The following is an 18,998-nucleotide window of genomic DNA, read 5'->3' as shown; positions in this document are numbered from 1 at the left end:
CCGGCTGAGAGCGGACTCTCAAAAGCTTTGCCAGGGCTCAGAATAGCTGAGAAAATACGACTAATTGGGGACTTTGGGAGAAGCTGTGATTTATAGATTGGTGCTGCACCCGGGGAAGGCCAGTGGTGGTGAGGTCGGGGTCAGTTTGAGCAAGCGGCCCCCGTTGCCTGACTGTAACCTGCGCGCCCCTCGGCCTCAGAAACTAAATTTCTCTGTTTATCCAAAACCAAGTAGGATGCAAATCGAGCCGCAAAGCGCGCCGGAGCCCTGCGGGTAGGCAGGGTGAGGATGTTACGTGGTCGTAGACGTCGTTTCTTACCTAACGAGCGTGTTCGTTTCGTAATTCTGTGCCAAAACTGGTTTCCGCTCCGGGCAGGTTACCCCGGGTGACGCTCCTCTTCCCCACCCCCCCTCCCCGTTCCTGCCGGACCCTGCGGAGGGGTTGGTTGAGGGGACGGAAGGGACGCGGGTGCCCTCCCTCCTGCCACCCGCTCCCCCCGCAGCAGGGACCACAGACCCCCCCCCTGCCTCCTGCCCACCCTCCCCATCCTTCTTCCCTCCAGGCGGTTGCTTATCGCCGGTCTGTAAATCTTCACCGGGCTGAAAATCGGATGCAAAACTTCGGATTTTAGCTGCGGAGAGAACGCGAAATACACTGAGTTTTGGAAAGGATTTAATTCCTACGGTATCAAACTGCGCCCGGGGGCCAGGGAAGGGAAAAGGGGCAGTATGTGGAGTTTAGAGCGGTTTGCATCAAAATTCGGGGTTTGCATCAAAATTCGGGGTTTGCATCAATAACCCGCCTATTCGGCAGGGCCCTGGTAGGTGGGTGCTGTCGTGGCACTGCCGTGGTGGCTGGGAGCTGCCTGGGTATCTTTCGGTATTGCCTGCTGGAGGAAATAAATTATTGAACTCGCTCTCTGTGCTTTTTTTTTTTTTTTTTATGTGAAAGCTGCTTTGTTGATGAGATTTCCCGGGAAATACCCTATTTAAGTGAACGCGCGCGTTTTTCATCCGCAAAACCCGTCGACCGGCTTTAGCGAGGGCTTTGCGAGGGATGAGTTGCGTCAGGCGTCGAACGCTGATGGCACAGGGGAGGAAAAAAGACGGAGGCTTCCCCCTTTCGAAGCGCGGGGATGAATTCTCGGCTTTGAGAGGAGCAGAACTCGGGGAGCGTCAGCAGCGGGTACCGGAGCCCGATGGCTCCTGCGGGCAGGGGGACGCTGCTGCCCAAGCCTTGTGCTGGGGCGGGCAGGGAGGGGATTAATTAAGAGCCCAAGTGTGGTAACGAGGTGGGGGTATGATTTATAGCTGAGTTGAGGTGCCCAAAGTGCTTGTCCCCCACCCCAAAGCCCAGCACCTTCAACTTGGAGACGTGTTTAGGGCTGGGGGCGAGCGTTTGCCCCGGTGCAGCTGGAGGGTGAAGCCTCCGTTAATTTTTGATCCTTTTCTTGAATTTCACGGGATACGGGATAATTGCATTCACTTTTTGATTCGATCGAATTGCCCAGGGATGGAGGAAAGGGGCTGTGAGGGTATCGTCAAAGCGATGTCTCAAACCCACTTTTTTGGGGAGCTTTCCCACCGTAAAATAAGAGCTTGGCTGGGACCTGACCCCCATTAACCTGCTTTTTAGCTGCTTCGGTATTTTATTGAAATCTGGCTGTTAGCCCCCACCTTCCCCGCGAAGGCGAAGAGCCCCGGGGAGGGGAGGGGAGGGGAGGGGAGGGGAGGGGAGGGGAGGGGAGGGGAGGAGCAGCCCCTGCCCCGACCCCCCTACCCCGGGGATCCTCCTTCGCCCGGGGAGCGCGGGAACCGAACGGTTTGGCTGGAAGAGACGGAAATATTTCACAGCTCGCCGCCTCGCCGGCAAGCGCTCCCCGGCTCGCGAGGACGCATGCACAAATGCCCCAGTTACTAAATAAAATGAAGAACGAAGCGCAAGCTCGCCGGCGCTGCTCCGGGGCCGCCTGACCTTGGGTTCAAGCCGGAATAAATGTGTTTTAAGAATGAGCCAGCCAAGCGTTTGAACGGGCGAGGCTGACGCCTCAGCTGGAGGGGAAGGGATATACCTGGATCTACCGCGGACGCGTCATGGAAAAAGCACATCAGGGTGGTGGCAGCTGCCGTCTCCTCGGGAAAGTGGCTTTTATGGTTCAGGCTTGAATAAATGGAAGCGTCAGGATGCCAGCGGACCCCAGTGTTAATGGTTGACTTTGCTTTCGCCTTGCTGTATGTGATATTGGACACGTGTAAGGCTTTTCACTGGGGATATACGGATATTAACGAGTCTTGTTTCTCATTAAAAGGGCAAAAATAGAGCTGCTGACGCAACCCGCTAGCGCGGTGGTGTAACACGTGGTGCTGCGCGGCTCCCAAAAGCGAAGGCGAGCGGCTCTGTGGTTTGCGCTGGTAAATAGATGTCGGCAGAGAAAAAATGACGCATGGGCAAGTCGGAGCCAGGAAAGATTGAAAGCCACTTTTTGAGTGGTTGAGTTTTCCGTGGAACGGCGTGGGTTTGCAGCTTGTAGCCCGGTCCTTCTCTCGCAGATGGAAAAATTGCTTTTGAAGAACCGCCTCTTCCAGCTTCTGCGGTGATTTGCCTGAGCGTAGGCCACAAGGTACGACACGGTGTCAGAAATAAGCTGCAAACATTTGCTGGTTTTGAAGGCCAAAGAAGAATTCACGCTACCAAGTGTCACTTGACTGCAGATAATTTTGAAAAACCACACAGTGAGAACGGACCTGCCAGAGCCACGTTTAACTCAGCTGAACTTTCTTGGCATTAAAACGCCTGGAGGACTTGTCCTGACCTTCCACGATGGAAATTTGCCTTTTGATCCTGACTTGAGCTCTCCTTTCTTCGTGCCTGACTTCTTTGTGGTCTCTCTTCTCCATGGCTTTGATCCCTCTTAATGTCTGATCTCCGCCGAGACCACCTGATAGAGAAGCGCTCCGCAACGCAAACAACCCCACGTCTCTGAAGAGCGAGTAAGGGTTGGAGAAAACATCCTGTTTGTCTCGGGCTTTCGCCGTGCGAGACCTCAGAGAGGGTTTCACGAGGCGGATTTTGAAAACCCGGTGTGGTTTAGGGTGTTATCGCGGCCCTTTGGTGCACGTGTGAGTAACGCAGCGGATGCTGAATGAGCGACACGCTGCCTCCCGCCCCCGTTCGTCCCCGCTGAGCCGGCTGCTCCTGAGTTATGAGCGGAGAGGAATGATCTGCACCCGAAAATGGGTCCGGGTTAATCTCTTCACCCCGAGCTTCTCGGTGTTGGTAACCAGACCCGTGGGATGAAGAGCGCTGCCAGCTGCAGCTCCCGGGCTGCACTAAAAAGGGGCCGCTGATGGAGGGGGATCTCCTCTGGCGCCGCTAATACAGTCCAGCGGCCGCCGCGAGGAGGCAAAGAGGACATTAAATTATTTTCTCGGGTACACAGGGTAGTAAATCATCGCAGCAGCTACGCAAGCCAGGGCGTTTTAATAAGAGCTGGATGGGAAAAGGTGTTTTCTCCTTCCGACGGCAGAGCAAAGAAGGATGGAGTGTGCCAAGGAGTCACCGGGGTGATGCTGTCAAAAATCACCTGAGTCTTACTTAGGGAAATTTATGCTCCAAGCGCGTAAATCTCTTCTGGAAGCGGGAGCCGGCGCTTTGAAGCCGCGCACACTTCAGATGTTACTGCCCCCCCGAGAGGCAGCGGGAGAGCAGGGAAGACGAAGCGTGCCGGAGCTCGGAGTGCTTGCAGGGGACGGCTCTCCCTGGGATGAAATATCCGCCCGGGATGATCGGCGTGTGGTGCCCTTCGTGCCGTGGCTCCCCAGGGACGGCGCTTCCCCGACTCCCCAAATGCTTCCGTTCAAGCACAGGAGCGAGAGGCTACAGCCGGGGTGGTGGAAAACGCACACGAGGTTTCGCGCTTGTACACGTTGAGAACCTAGACGGTCCTGTTTTCATCTCGCGGTTGAGCTATTGTGGGGTTAGTTTTCACGCTGAGAACCGTAACTTTTCCTTCGAGCCCGGCTGTCCCCGGTATCATTGTCCTGCAAGCGGCAGAGAACCGGGAGTGGTCGGAGGAGATAGATCTCCCCCAGCCCTCCCCTGCCAGATCCGCAGGCCGGCACGGCCCTCAGCCCCTCATGCAGAAATCACTTATCTTTTCCAAAAATGACACCTGTTGTAACTCAGATACGTCAATGTTTATCACCTATGGTATAGCCCGTGTCATTTTAGACCCTGCTCGGTTTTTGTCACCTCTGTCCCCCCCCCCCCGCCCCCCAGTAGCAGTGAGCGCCACAGCCTGGAGTGAGCCGCAGCGGGGAGGTCACCCGGGGCCTGGGAAGCCATTCTCGCCCGCCCTGAAATTCCCAATATTGTTGTTCGTCTCTCTGGCAGTTGTTAGGAAGCACAACCTTGAAAGCTGCCTTTTTTTTTTGTCAGACCTCTCTGGTTTCTCTCTCCGCTCCTTTCCCTCACGTAGAACAGAGCTACCGCTTTTCTGGTTTCTTTTTTATAGCCTCCCTTCATCCGCCAGCCTTTTTGTTTTGTTTTTTTTTTGTTTTTCATCGCTGAGCCCCTGGAAGCCTGCAGCCGGTACCCGCGTGAGACCACGCCGCTGCCTTACAGGAGGTGTTAGGATTCCTCGGTGTTCTCCAGCCTGCTCCTCGCGCTTCCCAACAGCTTGTTTGCAGCTGCGCTCTCCCTCGAAGCCTTAACCGAGTGGGCCACGGTGATGCCTGCCTTTCCGCAAGAGCCCTTGATCTAAACTTTAGAACGATTTGATCGTTTAAAAAAAAATCCTCCCCGGAATACAGCCCATTTGGTGTATTACCGCCGAGCCCTCGTTTCACGCTGCGTTACGTGCTTGGCCTCGTCTTAAAGCCCTCTGGTTTGTTGTCATGAAAAATCAGGGTTTGCCATCTTCTACCCAAATTTTCCTTCCTAAAAAGAACTAATTTCCGGCTCGGCGCTGCCACTGGCTTTGTCCGTAGGCAGCAGCACCTCATTTACAGAGCCTCCCGCTCCCTCCCAGTCCCGGGAGCGATGGGGCTGCGTCTCGGAGCATCCCCGGACCGTGGCCGGGTACCGCCGTCCCTGGGCACGGCGTGAGCCCGGCTCCCTGCAGCCCGTCGTGCCTCTCGACGGAGCTCACGGCCACAAACGAAGAACGTCTCACTAACGAGGGCTTTGCTGTATTTTCACGCCTATTACAGCTCCTCGCGAGACATCCCAGGTCCTCTGCGTTTGCTCTTCAGCATCTCGTGTGTCTGACATGTACTTACCGATGCATTTATTTAACTTTCTAGTCTTAACCGCTGCCTTCGCAGAAACTCCCTCTGATCTTCCTCCCCTCTTTCCCTTCGCCGTTTTGCTTCCCACCGCTTACTGGCGCCGGAGCTGCTTTTGTATTATCGGCAGCACTGACAGATGTCTGGGGCCGTTTATGCGCTACTTGGCTTGTGTTTTCCCCGAGGTCCTCGACTAAATGCTCAGTCAAAACTCTAATATTTCATGGGCCACCAGTCTGCTTCCACCTGGAGCCATCTCCTCTCTGCTGGTTTCCCTTTTGCCAGCCTTTACCCAGGTGTCCGATGGGCTCGGGCTGTACCTCTACGGATGCTCTCGCTCTGGGATGCGGGTCTCCCGTCACACAGCCGCTGTTGCTGCCGATGCTCGTGGTCCTTCGCCTGCTCGCACCCCGAGCCGTCCCCTCGACTATTTGCCATTAACTCCTCTAAGGAGCGCGAGTCCCTGGACGGGCGCAGTGAGCCGAGGGAGGCGGTTTGCCACGCTCGGATGGAGCAGGGGTCCGTCTGACCCCGAGCGTCCATCTGAGCAGGAGGTGGAGGAAAGAGGAGAAGTCACCCAGTCCTGCAGAGCTCCCTGAGCCACGAAACCCACAGAGCAAAGAGAAACCCCGGCCCACGCGACCACCTGAGGTCGGCGGCCGTGGCTTGTACTGCCAGGACGTCGGGAGAGGCTGTTTCCACCCCAAACCATTGTTTGCGGTTCTATAAAAAGATCTGTGTTTTCAGGAAACACCAAAAACCTCTTGGTGTTTATTGCGCACAGAAATAATTGTCATGGGGTTTATTCTATACAGAGATTATCATGTGGCTTATTATATGCGGGGATTATCATGTGGTTTATTATATGCGGGGATTATCATGTAGTTTATTATATACAGAGGTTACCATGTGGTTTATTATATAGAGAAATTGTCATGTGGTTTATTATATAGAGAAATTATCATGTGGTTTATTATATACAGAAATTACGATGTGGTTCCCGGGCAGTTCTAGAGCAGCGCTGGGGTCGATCCTGACTTCCCCACGAAAGCTCTTTGATTTTGCCGTCCCTTTCGCGGGCGGTTGCACGCCTGGCTGCCGGCGGCTGGCCTTTTCTTCTTGCGTCTCGCGGTCTCTTCTAATGGAACCGTCGTTACAAACAAGTCATTTCATTTCCCAGAAGGTGCCCGGCAGCAGCACCCGTCGTTTTGTCCTCGTTGAGTTCCGTGGGTGTGCGGGTTACGTCGGGGCTGGGTGAAGAGCCGTCAGACGGGGCTGGTCCCGGTGGGGCAGAGCTGGGCTGGGCACCCACAGAGCCACCAGCACCGAGACCTTGTAGACGGTCTCCTAAACGCCGGTCTGTACGAGACAGACAGCAGAAGCGTCTCGGAAGCCTGTTAAGGGTTTACTAAAATAGAGGCTGATGTCTGGAACAATCTCTCCCACGCAGCCTGTAGCAAGGGTCAATCCGGCGCCAGCTCCGGGGGCTCTCGGTTGTCCTGGATCTGCCAGGCTCTCTCGCCTCCGCCGGCTGCCGGGATGCGGCAAGAACGAGGGGGATGAACGCAAAGGGACAAGGGCGAGGGGGGACTTCTCCAGGCAGCAAAAACTTCCCAACTGTCTTTTGAGGACGTAACGTGCAGCCCTTGCCTGTTGAGCGGAGGGGGGCGCTTGGACGTTGCGCTAGATAAGAAACGGGGTCTGGACCAACGCAGGACCCTTGAATCGAGTAGATCCCCAGGGCGAAAGAAGAGACGGGCATTTGGGCTGCCGTGGCGGGGTGCTCAGCTGCGGTTAAAAGACAGATCTTGAAAGCCGGAGAATTTGGGTTTAGCTCTTTAATTCTGACGTGGTTTTCGGTGTCACTTAGCTCTCTGCACGGCGGCTGTGTCTTGAGACGCAGAATCATCATAAATACATTCAGTTCTGCCCTTAAGTCTTCAAATGGCAAGATCTTCCACCTCTAATACGAAACCCAGTTGGTCCTTTAAATTGGCAGAAGGCCAGAAGATTATTCAGAAGTAATTAGTAAATTCATAAATGGTCCTTAAACAGCAGCAACCATTGAAATACTCAAGGAATAAAGCACGGATGGTGAAGAGATGTGTGTTTCCAAGCTTGAAATTTAATAGAGCAAACTTTCTTCCACCTGAATTTCGCCTTGATGACCTTTCCTCACTGAATCGTCTTAGCGAGATGGAGGTGGAAGAGCAAAGTACCGTGTTGGGACAGGATTATGCAGTAAAATCTCAGTTTTTAGCCCAAGTTTGAGTGGAAGCGGGACTTGTCTCTGCCTTTGCTGCCATCGGTGTCTTGCTCGAGGTCTTGCAGAGCACCAATGAGCTCCAAAGGGTGTTTTCGCCATGCGTTGCCCTTGTCTATGAAAGACTTTGTGGGACTTCTAGGATTGCGCTGGACCATCTCCATCCCCGATGCTTCCCTTGGGATCTAAATTCTGCAGGAACTTGGGGAAGCCTCTCCCCAGCTGTGCTGCTTGGTAAAATCTCGTTGTAGCAGTGTGATTTGGAAGGTCTTTCAGTCCGGTGTATCGGCTGAGGCAGGCAGATGTTTTCTCCCTTTCGGTCAATAAATAAACCATCTTCCTCCAGGGCAGCCAGCTGCTGCCGTCTCCCCTTCTTGTGGCTGCATCAACAGGAGCGATGCTGGTGTGACTGATGGACTGGAAACCAAACCGACATCTCCTCCAGCCTCTGCCTTGTTGGCCATTGACCAAGCACAGGAGGAGCGTCCAAGACACTCAAGGTCGCAGCACATCGAGCTGCTTGTGGGGCTGGTGGCAGGGTCCAGTGTTGCGTTGCCTAGGGGGGAAGATTAAGGATGGGGTTTGCGATCCCTGTGTGGACTTGCCAAGGGGGTTGTTCTTTGGATGCCATTCAGGAGCCGTCCCGCTCCCCCAGCCAAAGGGTTTGAGGCCGAAACCTGTTCTCACGTGAAGAAAAGCAACATAGAGTCATGGAATGGTTTGGGTGGGAAGGGACCTTAAAGACCAGGTAGTTCCACCCCCCTGCCCTGGGCAGGGACACCTCCCACCAGCCCAGGTTGCTCCAAGCCCTGTCCAACCTGGCCTTGAACCCCTCCAGGGATGGGGCAGCCACAGCTTCTCTGGGCAACCTGGGCCAGGGGCTCACCACCCTCACAGCAAAGGATTTCTTCCCAATATTCCATCTAAATCTCCCCTCTTCCAGTTTAAAACCCTTCCCCCTCGTCCCATGGCTCCCCTCCCTGCTCCAGAGTCCCTCCCCAGCTTTCCTGGAGCCCCTTTAGGGACTGGAAGGGGCTCCAAGGTCTCCGCGGAGCCTTCTCTTCCCCAGGCTGAACCCCCCCAGCTCTCTCAGCCTGTCCCCACAGCAGAGGGGCTCCAGCCCTCCCAGCATCTCCGGGGCCTCCTCTGGCCCCGCTCCAACAGCTCCGTGTCCTTCTGCTGTTGGTGCCCCAGAGCTGGAGGCAGCGCTGCAGGGGGGTCTCCCCCGAGGGGAGCAGAGGGGCAGAATCCCCCCCCCTCGCCCCACTGATTTCCAGGCACGGCTCCTGTGTGTGGTCAAAATCCAGGCTAATGACGTTCCTCTCCCCTGACCTGGGCTCTTTCGCGCTGCTCAAAAGGGCCACCCGAATTTGACAATTAACAGCGACAGCCCCTCCATCTTCTTACAGATAATTTGATGGGGGCTTGGGGGGGCGGGGTGGGGGGGGAGAAGGCAAGTCGTTAGCACTTGTCCTTGTTACAGACACTTGATGCTAAACCTGCTCTCCAGGCACATGATGGCAGGAATCTCCGAGAGGTTCCTCTGCGTACGCGGCTCCTTCTGCTAAGACACGGTAAAAATAGCGAACTAAGCAGGGATTTTCGCCTCAGCTCACTGAGGCGAGAGTAAATAAGTATTAAATACCTGGGACAACGTGAGGGCTTTGTGCGCCGCTGCCCTGCCAGCCCCCCTCCCCCCAACCGCCCCCCCACCCCTGCTCGGTTTTAGGGAAGCCGTCAACATCGCCGTTATTTCGAAGCGGCGTAAAAATGCGGCTTTGTGGGATGTGATGTGCCACGAACGGTCTTAACGAAGGGCAAACGAAGCCTGCGCGGCGGGGAGGGCTGAGGCCGCGTCAGCGACAGTGCCGTAGCCACTGAAGCAAGGCGAGAGCTCGGCTCTGGAAGCTCCACGCAGCAGGACAGAAACCCAGCGCGTCCTCCGCGGGGTCTTTAGAGCGTCGAGGGAGGCGGTGGAGTCGATGCCACTCAGCCTTTAAACCACTTGGTGCGATAGTAAGAAATTCCGGCCATTCAGGAATTTCAAGTGTGGGCGAGGTCGCAGGAGGGATTTCCCAAAGGCCAAGTCATAGAGTCGTCGAATCGTCGAGGTTGGGAGGGACCTTTCAGATCATGGAGTCTCACCATCAACCCAACACTGCCCAACCCACCACTACCCCGTGTCCCTCAGCACCACGTCTGCCCGGCTTTTAGATACCTCCAGGGATGGCGACTCCACCACTGCCCTGGGCAGCCTCTTCCAATGCTCGAAGAAATTTCTCCTAATATCCATCCAGAACCTCCCCTGGCGCAACCTGAGGCCGTTTCCCCTTGTCCCATCGCCTGTCCCTTGGGAGAAGAGACCGACCCCCCCCCGGCTACACCCTCCTTTCAGGGAGTTGTAGAGAGGGGGATCGGGATGAGGGACCCGGGGACTCCTGGATGTCTCTTCCCCCCTCCCCGGGCTGGCGGTGGCTGCTGGGGACGGCTCTGCTGCGGGCGTTTCTCCTGCTCATTCTCTCTCCTGGCTCACGATGCCGGCTCTTTGCTGGTCCAAAGGGCTCGTGGCTGGAGCTCGTGCATCAGCGCGGCCACGTCTCATCCCCGGCCCACGGGAGCAGCCGGGCGTTCCTCTCCTTACGCTGCAAGGAAGGTTATTTGTGATACAAAATAGTGGCTTTTGTGGCCTTTAGCCAAGGGGGACATCCTCGACGGCCGGCGCTGACCCCGGAGCAGAGATGGGCAGCCACGTGGCCACGCTGTCCGCATGTCCCCCGCTGGCAGTGACCCGAACGGCCAAGGACAAACTAATTTGGGTGGCAAAACCTCCCGATTTCACTCAGGAGAATCATTTTTAGCACCAAAGCTGGGTTAAAGGGTTAAAAAGCTGGGGGATGGTTTGCAGTGCCGCTGGCGGGGTCATGGGGCGAGCGGGTGGCCGAGCTGCCGCAGACCCCAGCCCCGCCAGCCCCGTGGAGCGATTTTTCCCCCCACCGCGACATCCCCGTCCCCGGCGCCCAGCCCCGCGCCACGGTCCCTGGGGACACCGCTCCCGGCGTGGGGGACCTTGGCGTGGGGTGGACCCAGCCCGAAAGCTGGCCCCCCCAGCTGAGGTTTGCCTGAGCGCGCTGCGGGATGCGGCCTGACCCAAAACCACCTCTCCCTGCCCCGCGCCGAGGGCCGAGCCGCCGCGGCCCCCCCCGGCTCCTGCCTGACCCCGCTCTTCCCTTTTTTGCCTTCGCAGTGAGAAACGCGCTCTGCAAGTCAGCGTCACCAACCCGGTCCAGTGCAGCCTGCACGGGCGGAAATGCACCGTCTCCGTGGAAACCAAGATTAACCAATCCCAGCCGGATTTCACCAAGCATCGTTCCGGTTTCATCCTCTGCGTGCCGGGGAATTAGCATCCCGCTCCGCTCGTCGGCGCAAGGAGCCCGGAGAGAGAGAGAGAGCGAGGGAGCGGAGGAAAGATGGACGGGGCTTCCATCGCCCTCCCCGTGCCTCGGACTTTCCGAGGGGGATTAATTTAGAGATGCTCAGCTGTGACTTTTGGTCATGCGCCTAAAAAGATCTCTAAAGCCAGAGGTTTAGGAAACCCAAATTCAGGAGAGGGTTTCACCACCGCATGCAACGAAGGCTTAAAATAGCCAATGGCCTGTCTCCATCGGACAACACGGGCCAGAATATCAGGAAAGTGCTTCTGAATTAGTCCAAAAAAAAAAAAAAAGCATTTATAGGTACTTACACCCTTTCCTCCCTTCCCCACGTTGATTTCGGAAACCCTCTCCGCTGTTCCCTTCTCTGTTTCTTTTTTTCTGTGTCATTTTTTCGCAATATTACGCAGCCTCCGCCGGAGGAACCAAAGATCCCGGCTCAGGGACTCTGGGCCTGTGAGACCAAATCCCGCTGGACCCGCGGCCAGGTTTGGAAGTGGGGGGGGGCTGGCGTCCCGCTCCGGGAACACACTCCACAGGCTTCCAGCCCTGCCGGCACGCACCGAGTCGGGACGGTACGCGGAACGGCACCGCCGGACCTGCTGCTTCCCTGCCCGGAGGCCATGAACCCATCAAGGCACCTTGGCTGGAGACAGGGCCACCAGCAGGAAGGAGAGTGGGATTCACGTTCCAGAGGTTTTATTTTTTAATGCTGCCTTGCTTTTGCCTTAATTCCCCTCGCCGGTGACCTAAAAATCCGGTGGGTTCCCGTTGGGACCAAGTGGCCTTGTTGAATTGCGTTGGTGATCCGGGGGGGCGGCGTGTTAGTCCCAACGCTGAGGCTCGGGGACGGGGCCCCGAAGGTCCCGCTGCAGGTGGGTGACTCTGGCAGGACACGGAGTGCGGGGCGGGGGGGGCTGAGGCCACGGCTCCCCCACCTTGCACCGCTCGACACCGACCCCGGGCACGTCCGTCTGCACCAACCCGGCACCCAACATCCCAGCTGCTCCCGTGGAAGCGTTTTCCTGCGTCTTCCCGGCAGCGGGTGCTGGGTGTTGGGGTGTCGCGCGTCACCTTGGCTCGTCTGGCGGCGTCACCTTTCCCCGCTGCCCGGCGCCCGCCTGGGACAACCCCCCACCTCGGTGTTTAGGTTGGGGGTCGGACGTACCCGCAGGGGTTTCATTTCCACGGTGCCTCGGGCGGCTGCGGTGGGTTTGGAGCGGCGGCGGCCGCGTGACGTTGGGATTACGTGTCCCGAGTCCTGGCACTGCTGGTCAGGTCAGGATTCCCAGCCCCTTGGATGCTGGCGGGGGGGGTCCACGGATGACCCCCACCCTGGGAACCGCCTGTTCCCAGCCGGCAAACAGGGAGCGCGTCTTTAATTGAGCATTTTAGGAACGGGAAAGCCTGGAAGAGGCTCTTCACCTAACGAGCTGTTGACGAAAGGCGTCCCAAAGCCATGGCACGGACACGGGGCGTGGGGACGGGGCGCTGCAGCGTTGGTGCCCCACGGCCACCACCGAGACCCGCGGGGGGGTACCGCGCGTGGGGGGGGGGGCTCTGGCTCTGCACTGAAGTGGGACAAGTGGAATGCCCTGCTCTTTGCCGGGGAGGCCCCAGGCCGGAGCATCCTGTTGGCGTGGTCCCCAGCCCCCCACCAGCATCCCAGCGCCGCATCCCGGCCGCCGGCGCTCGCTCCCGGTGACGGTTCCGGGATGCACCGGCGGGTCTGCCCCGAGTCCTCGGGAAGAAGCTCTTCCAGGTGTTGCAAACACAAGTCCCCCACCACGGCTGGGGCCATCGGGAGCCCGGGGGGTGACGTCCCAGCCGGGTGACAGCTCCTGCCCCTCCGCGAGACACTCGGGACCCCTGAGGAGCCGCCACCGCCCCGTCCCCATCCCAGGGACCCCCAAGGAGCTGCCACCGCCCCGTCCCCATCCCAGGGACCCCCAAGGAGCTGCCACCTCCCTGTCCCCATCCCAGGGACCCCTGAGGAGCCGCCACCGCCCCATCCCCATCCCAGGGACCCCCAAGGAGCTGCCACCTCCCTGTCCCCATCCCAGGGACCCCCGAGGAGCTGCCACCTCCCTGTCCCCGTCCCAGGGACCCCCAAGGAGCCGCCACCGCCCCGTCCCCATCCCACCCCAGCCAGGAGCGGTGCCGGCGCCACGGGACACCCCAGCTCCGGTTCGATGCTCCCGGGGGAGCACCCGGAGGCGAATCCTCGGCCTTCGCTGTGCCTTTCTATTTGCACTTCTCGCTTTTTATATCTACCAGTCCCGCCGTGTCCCCCCCCGGCCCCCAGTAACACTAACCCGTAGGCAAGGTAGCGGCAGGAGATTTAATCAGCACTTTTATACATTATCCCTCCAACGAAATGGTTGTATTGAATCATGATGGACGGCAATAAATCGCAGGTTGAGGAAATTTCTAATGCTACGAGATGGCAATATTGTACGTGATGAAATGTGTCTTTATAAAATATATTATCTGTTCCTGCTCTGGTTTTATATATATATATATATATAAATATATAAAATATATATTCCTGGTTTTTTCCCATAAATTAACTATTTCTAGATTGAATTTCGATTTTCAGCCTGGGGCGATAATGCAATGAACCTTTTTTTTTTTTTTTTTTTTTAAATTGCTGATATTTTAATTTTTAATTGCCGATATGTAAAAGAGCAGAAAAAAAAAACCAAACCAAAAAAAAAAACCCCAACCCTGCTATAACGGACCTGGGGTTTTTTTGTTTACATAATTCACTGTAATAAATAAAAAAATTAAAAAAAAAAAAAAAAAGAAAAGCCGATCTAGTTGCATCCCAGTATGGCGGTCCCGGTTTCGGAGCGGCGCGGTGGCTGGGGGGAGGCGATGGCAGGGACGGGAAGCGGAGTTTTGGCGTCCCGATAAATAACCCCGGGGTTTTTTTTTCTTTTTCCCACCTCTCGGGCGCTGGATGCTCCTCCTCGCCCCCGGCGAAGAGGGGGGGAAACGGGACCCACGATTAAACCCGCGCCCGCATTAAACCCCGCGTTTGTCAAAGCGAATCCAATTTGGCATCGCCGCCCCCGGCGCGTCGCAGGTGCCGAGGTGGGAGGGGGGGGGAACCACGCAGAAAAGACTCCGCCACGACCCGCTGCCGTGTAATGGATGGTCAGTGCATTTTTATTTAATCAGCACAGTACAAAAATAAATAAAAATAAGGGGAGGGGATTAAATTACAGGCACACTGAGCCCCATGACACAGTCGGTCAGGTTATAAACCACACATACTTACAAACACACTACACACACACATACAAAATGAGACAAATATAAATTAATAAGTAACAATACCCACCAATTTTGGTCAACAAAGATCTACAGAAGAGATTGCACTAAAAAAAAAAAAAAAAAAAACAAACCAAACGTACATACACGTGTATCATTAGCAGGGTCCCACTGTACAGCGATGAAGAGCTTCAAGTGAAAAATTAAAAAATAAAATAAAATAAAATAAAAAGAAATGGCACGTTATTTCTCCCTCTCGTCGGCAAGTTTAACGCCCGATGGCCCGGAACTAAACTAGAACGGTGCACACGGAGAAAAAAAACAATCAAAAAATAAAAACCCAAAACCTGAGCAGTCCCCAGGCCTGACAAGGGAAAACCAGCTCAAGACTGCGGTACCGGGGTGGTGTCGGGTCTTTGTGCATGGGTGTCATTTTTATTTTTATTTTTTTTTTTTTTTACAGCCATCTCTCGTTAAGGTTTTTTTCTTTTGATTATTATTTTTTTTAATGTGTTTTTTTCTCCTTTTTTTGTTTTTTTTTTGAAAGACACAAAAATGCTCCTGTTTGCATGCGCAATACCACTGTAAAAGCAACAATGAAAGAATAAAGAAAGGTTTTTTTTTTTCTTTTTCTTGTGGTTTTTTTTTTTTCCTTCTCCCCCCCCATAGGTTAGTAAGTTTGTTTTTCGTGGTGGTTTTTTTTTTTTTCTCCTTTTTTGTGTTTTTGTTTTTTTTTTTTTTGTTTGTTTTGTTTCTTTTTTGTTCTAAAAGTATTCATATAGCAGCATGTAGATTCTTTCCTTTGCTTTGCACACTCAAGTAGATCCTTTACACAACACTCATGGTCAGTGCACGATGGGAACAAGACATTTCACAGGGATGTCATGATACAGTAGCGGTTGTTTCCCTCAACCCCGACCCGCTCGGGAAATAATTCCAGTCTCTTCCAAGAAAAATAAATAAAGGGACGGGATGAGGCGGGGGGGGGGGGGGGGTGTTTCGGGGTTGGGGGTGGGGGGGGGGCGGGGGTCCCCGGGCCGAGCCGCGTCTCTGTCCCGTTACCGGCTGCTCCGCCGCCGGTGAGTCACGCTCGGGCCCGTTCAGCCGCCTCCGGTGAAGCCTTTAGCGCATTTTGTTTTTTCCTTTTCTTTTTTTGTGTGGTTTTTTTCCTCCTTACGCCCCCCCACACACACACTCCGCGCCCCCCTCCCCCCTCCCCCCCCCAAAACCTGCTCTTTGTCCCGGTGATGCGGTGAGCGGCCCCCGCGGAGCCCCGCTCCGCTCCCCCCGCCGCGGGGCCCTGGGGGGGGGATGATGGGGGGGGGGGGGGGATGCTGGGGGTGGGGGGAAGGTGTCGGTTTGGGGGGGGTTCCCCCCCTTCCCCCTCCTTCCCCCCGATCCGCCGAAATCCACCCGGTGGCGGAGCCGCAGCGTCCCCGGGGCCGCAGGGCGGGGAGGGGGCGACGGCTGGAAACACGGTGGGGGGGGGGGGGAACCGGGGGGGTCTGCGCTCCGGTTCGGCGGCAGACGACACCCCCCCCCCCCGCCCCCGCCCCCGCATCCTCCTCCCCGTGCCCCCCCACTTTCCTCCCTTCTCCCAGGGCTCCCGCTTATTCCCCGCCTGGAAAAATCCCCCGGGAAGCGGCTCCGAGCCGGGCCGGGGCGAGCGACGCGTGTCCGGGCGGGCCCGGGGGGGGGGAACCGGGAGCGTCCCCCGGTGCCCGGCGGAGGCCGGGGAGGGGGGGGCGGGGCGGGGGGGGGGGGGCGCTCACCGGTCGAGGCCGATGAGCAGCCGCCCCTTCTCCTCGGCGCCGCTTTCCTTCTTGAGGTCGGCGAAGACCTGGGTGAAGTAGTGCGGGTCGGCGTTGACCTGCAGCATCTTGGGGCTCATGAGGTCGATGATGGAGAGGCAGCGGTCCCAGAAGGCCTCCTTACAGCTCTCCACCAGGAAGGGCTTGAGCGGGTAGGAGATCTCGTTGCCCATGTAGGAGTAGGAGAGGTACAGGCAGGTGAGCAGCACTGCCTGCAGTTCGTGGTCGCTGGCCACCTCGGCCGAGATGACATCCCGGCACAGCATGTAGAGGAAGACCACGTTGGCCGGCGTGATGAAGCCCTGGTCCTGCCAGCCCTGCAGCAGCAGCGAGCGGTCCACGGAGCGCAGCCAGAGGACGGGGTCGGTGGGCGAGAGATGCTTCAGCCGGTAGCAGCGGCGGCAGAGGAACTCGCCCAGGCAGCGCAGCAGCTCGCTGGTGGACGCCTGGACCACCACTCGCCGCGGGGTCGCGGCGGCGGCGGCGGGCGCGGCCGGCGGAGCCTTCTGGGCCGAGGCGAGGGCGGCGGCGGCGGCGGCGGGGGGCGGCGGGGGGGCGAAGGTGGCGAGGTTGGCGCAGGAGAGGGACTTCTTCAGGTTCTCGTTGTTGAGGTGGGTGACGTTGCTCTGGTAGCCGCCGTTGGGCTGCACCTTCTTGGAGCTCTTCTTCTTGGCGGAGACGGCGGCGATGCGCTTCCAGGGCAGCACCGAGATCAGCGAATGCCGCTTCAGGCCCTTCTCCTTGGCGTTCTTGCTGTTCTGCACCGCCGTGTAGTGCCCCACCGTGGCCGCCCCCTCCTCGAACAGCGGGGCCTTCCGGTAGCTCGGCGACAGCGACAGCACCGTGCCCATGGCGCCGGCCGCCCGGCGGGCCCCGCCGCCCGCCCCGGCCCCGGCCCCGGCGCGGCCCCGCGCTCGCTGCCCGCTCCGCCGCCGCCGCCGCCGCTCCGCGCCGCGCCTGGCCCCGCCCCGCCGCCGCGCGCGCTCCCGGCGGCGCAGTGCGCGCCCCCGCCGCCCCGCCCCGCGCCGCCACGTGCGCCCGCCGCGCCGGCGGGAAAGGGGCGGGGGGGACACGCCCCCCCCCCCCCCCCCCCGCGCCGCCTTTGAACCGCGCCGGACGCGCCCCTCGCCCGCCCAGGCCACGCCCCTTAACCGAATGTGCCCCGCCCACCGCAGCCAAGGCCACGCCCCACACCCGCCGAGGCCCCGCCCACCGCAGCACAGACCACGCCTCTTGCCCGTCCAGGCCACGCCCACGCGCGACAAGCCACGCCTCCCCGCGCTCCCTACACTGCGGAGGCCCCGCCCCCCCGCCGCCAAGCCCCGCCCCCCGCGGTGCCCGTCCCCGGCTCAGCGCCCCGAGCCCCCGGCGGGGGAATAAAATTAAGAAAACCGAATTGAAATATGAAAAAAATACCACCCAAACATTAAAACTTAAAGGCCTCCTCCGCCCGACACCCCGGCCCCTGGACCGGCCCCGCGGGTGACACCCCGCTCCAGCCCCGCTCCCCCCCCGCCGCGGGTGCCCGACCCAGCGCGGGGCCCCGAAGGCACCGGGGTTTTACACAGTTTTAAAGGTTTTTCAGGAAAACGCCGCCAGGCCGCAGGGGAGGCCGAGGGGCAGCGCCCACAGCGCCCACGGCCGGTGGGTGCCAGGGCCCGGCGGGTCCCGGGGGAAGTCCCCCGCCCAGCTCGGTGCCCCCCGGGCCGGGACTCGGGGCGCCCCGTTCCCGCAGGACGCGGGGAGCGGCTCCGGGCCGGGGCCGCCGGGGCCCGTCGCGCTTTGCAGAACCTGCAGCGACACTCAGAGGCCGCTCCGTCGCTGCCCGGCTCCGGCGCCGCCGCGGCCACCGGAGCGGTCCCCGGGGCCACCTCCTCCCCCGGGGGGGCTGGTGGCCAGAGAGCAGGGACAGAGCTCATCCCCGCACTGCACTAATCAGGGCTTGGCTAATGACTCAAACAGAGCTCATCTGTACTCTCAAAAGCCACCGCTGCCACAGACGCCCTTCACGCGACACGGAATTCTTCAAAAACCTCCAAAATGTCCCATTTCATTCAGACACAACTACACCCTCCCAGCACCCAGGGGACAGGGCTGTCCCCAAAACCGCCGTCCCCAGGCGGTGCCACTCGGACACTTTTGCCAGCCTGGGACGTGCCCGCCCCCCGCCCGCGGGGTTTAAAGCATGTGAAAGGTAAAGAAAAAAAATCTCACTTTGGGTCAAAGCTGCTGGTGCCGTGTCGGGTACTCACGGCCGCGCAGGTCGGGGCTGCCGACACGCGGAGGCACCAGGGCGAAAGTTTCTGATCCGTCTCTTTTCCCCGTCCCACGCTAAGGCAGCGGGTTTCTCAGCGCCACGAGCTCCATGAGGTGCGATGGGCCGTGAAGCTGATGCTCGGCCGTTCGGAAGACGGAGCAGGGCTTGAAAACCTGCCCCGATCCCAGGCCAAGGGAGGGAGCCGCGGTTCCAACGCCGTGGGGACAGACCTGCCCCGAAGCACCCGAAAATGCCCACAGCCTTCGACGCGCGTCCAGCCCCGGGTGGGAGCTGGTTTTTGAAGGGATGGTGAGAAGGTCTCCCCTCCGCCCATCCTCTTCCCAAACAGCCTTAGAGGCTTTTCCGCGCAGCGCTGGGAGAGGGACGGCGCGAGCAGCACTGCTGCTCCCGAGAAATCCCTTTGTCCATTAAAAAAAAATATTACACGGACCCAAAGCGGCACGAAACCCGCCTTTGTGTGACAGCCTGCTTTTTAAGTTAAGCCTTTTGAAGTTTAAGCCAAAAGCGTTTAACAAGGAGCTCTATCATTTGAGCTTTTTTGGCCCTAATTTTAATACACTGGGAGGTGGAAGGCAGGCGCGCAGCCGCCTTCGAAAATCCCAGCTTCCCGCCGACGGTTTTGAGTGACCCAACGTGCAATTAAAGCTCCCCGA

The 18,998-nt window shown here is 58.3% G+C and overlaps 2 protein-coding genes across 3 annotated transcripts in view; one reads left to right on the top strand and one right to left on the bottom strand.

Annotated features, from left to right (window-relative positions):
- The window catches only part of MYO1D (myosin ID), a 172,046-nt gene extending 157,652 nt beyond the window's left edge, over window positions 1-14,394 (top strand). For both annotated transcript variants that reach the window (XM_063354968.1, XM_063354969.1), the window contains one exon: window positions 10,794-14,394. In XM_063354968.1, the coding sequence (XP_063211038.1) occupies window positions 10,794-10,950 (157 nt within the window). In that variant the 3' untranslated portion in view covers window positions 10,951-14,394. The remainder of the gene's footprint in view (window positions 1-10,793) is intronic.
- On the bottom strand, window positions 14,124-17,004 carry CDK5R1 (cyclin dependent kinase 5 regulatory subunit 1). Its single transcript, XM_063354970.1, has one exon. The coding sequence runs from the start codon at window positions 16,916-16,918 to the stop codon at window positions 16,025-16,027; it is 894 nt and encodes a 297-aa protein (XP_063211040.1). The 5' UTR covers window positions 16,919-17,004; the 3' UTR covers window positions 14,124-16,024.
- Window positions 17,005-18,998: the final 1,994 nt, after the last annotated feature.

This window comes from Chroicocephalus ridibundus, chromosome 17 (genome assembly GCF_963924245.1).
Source record: "Chroicocephalus ridibundus chromosome 17, bChrRid1.1, whole genome shotgun sequence".
Taxonomy (NCBI): Eukaryota; Metazoa; Chordata; class Aves; order Charadriiformes; family Laridae; genus Chroicocephalus; species Chroicocephalus ridibundus.
Note: the sequence above shows the minus strand (reverse complement) of the source record. Positions and strands in the feature narration are given on the sequence as shown.

Bases quoted from the DNA above. Each gene is read 5' to 3' on its own strand.
- CDK5R1 (XM_063354970.1), bottom strand. From the start codon at position 16,918: ATGGGCACGGTGCTGTCGCTGTCGCCGAGCTACCGGAAGGCCCCGCTG.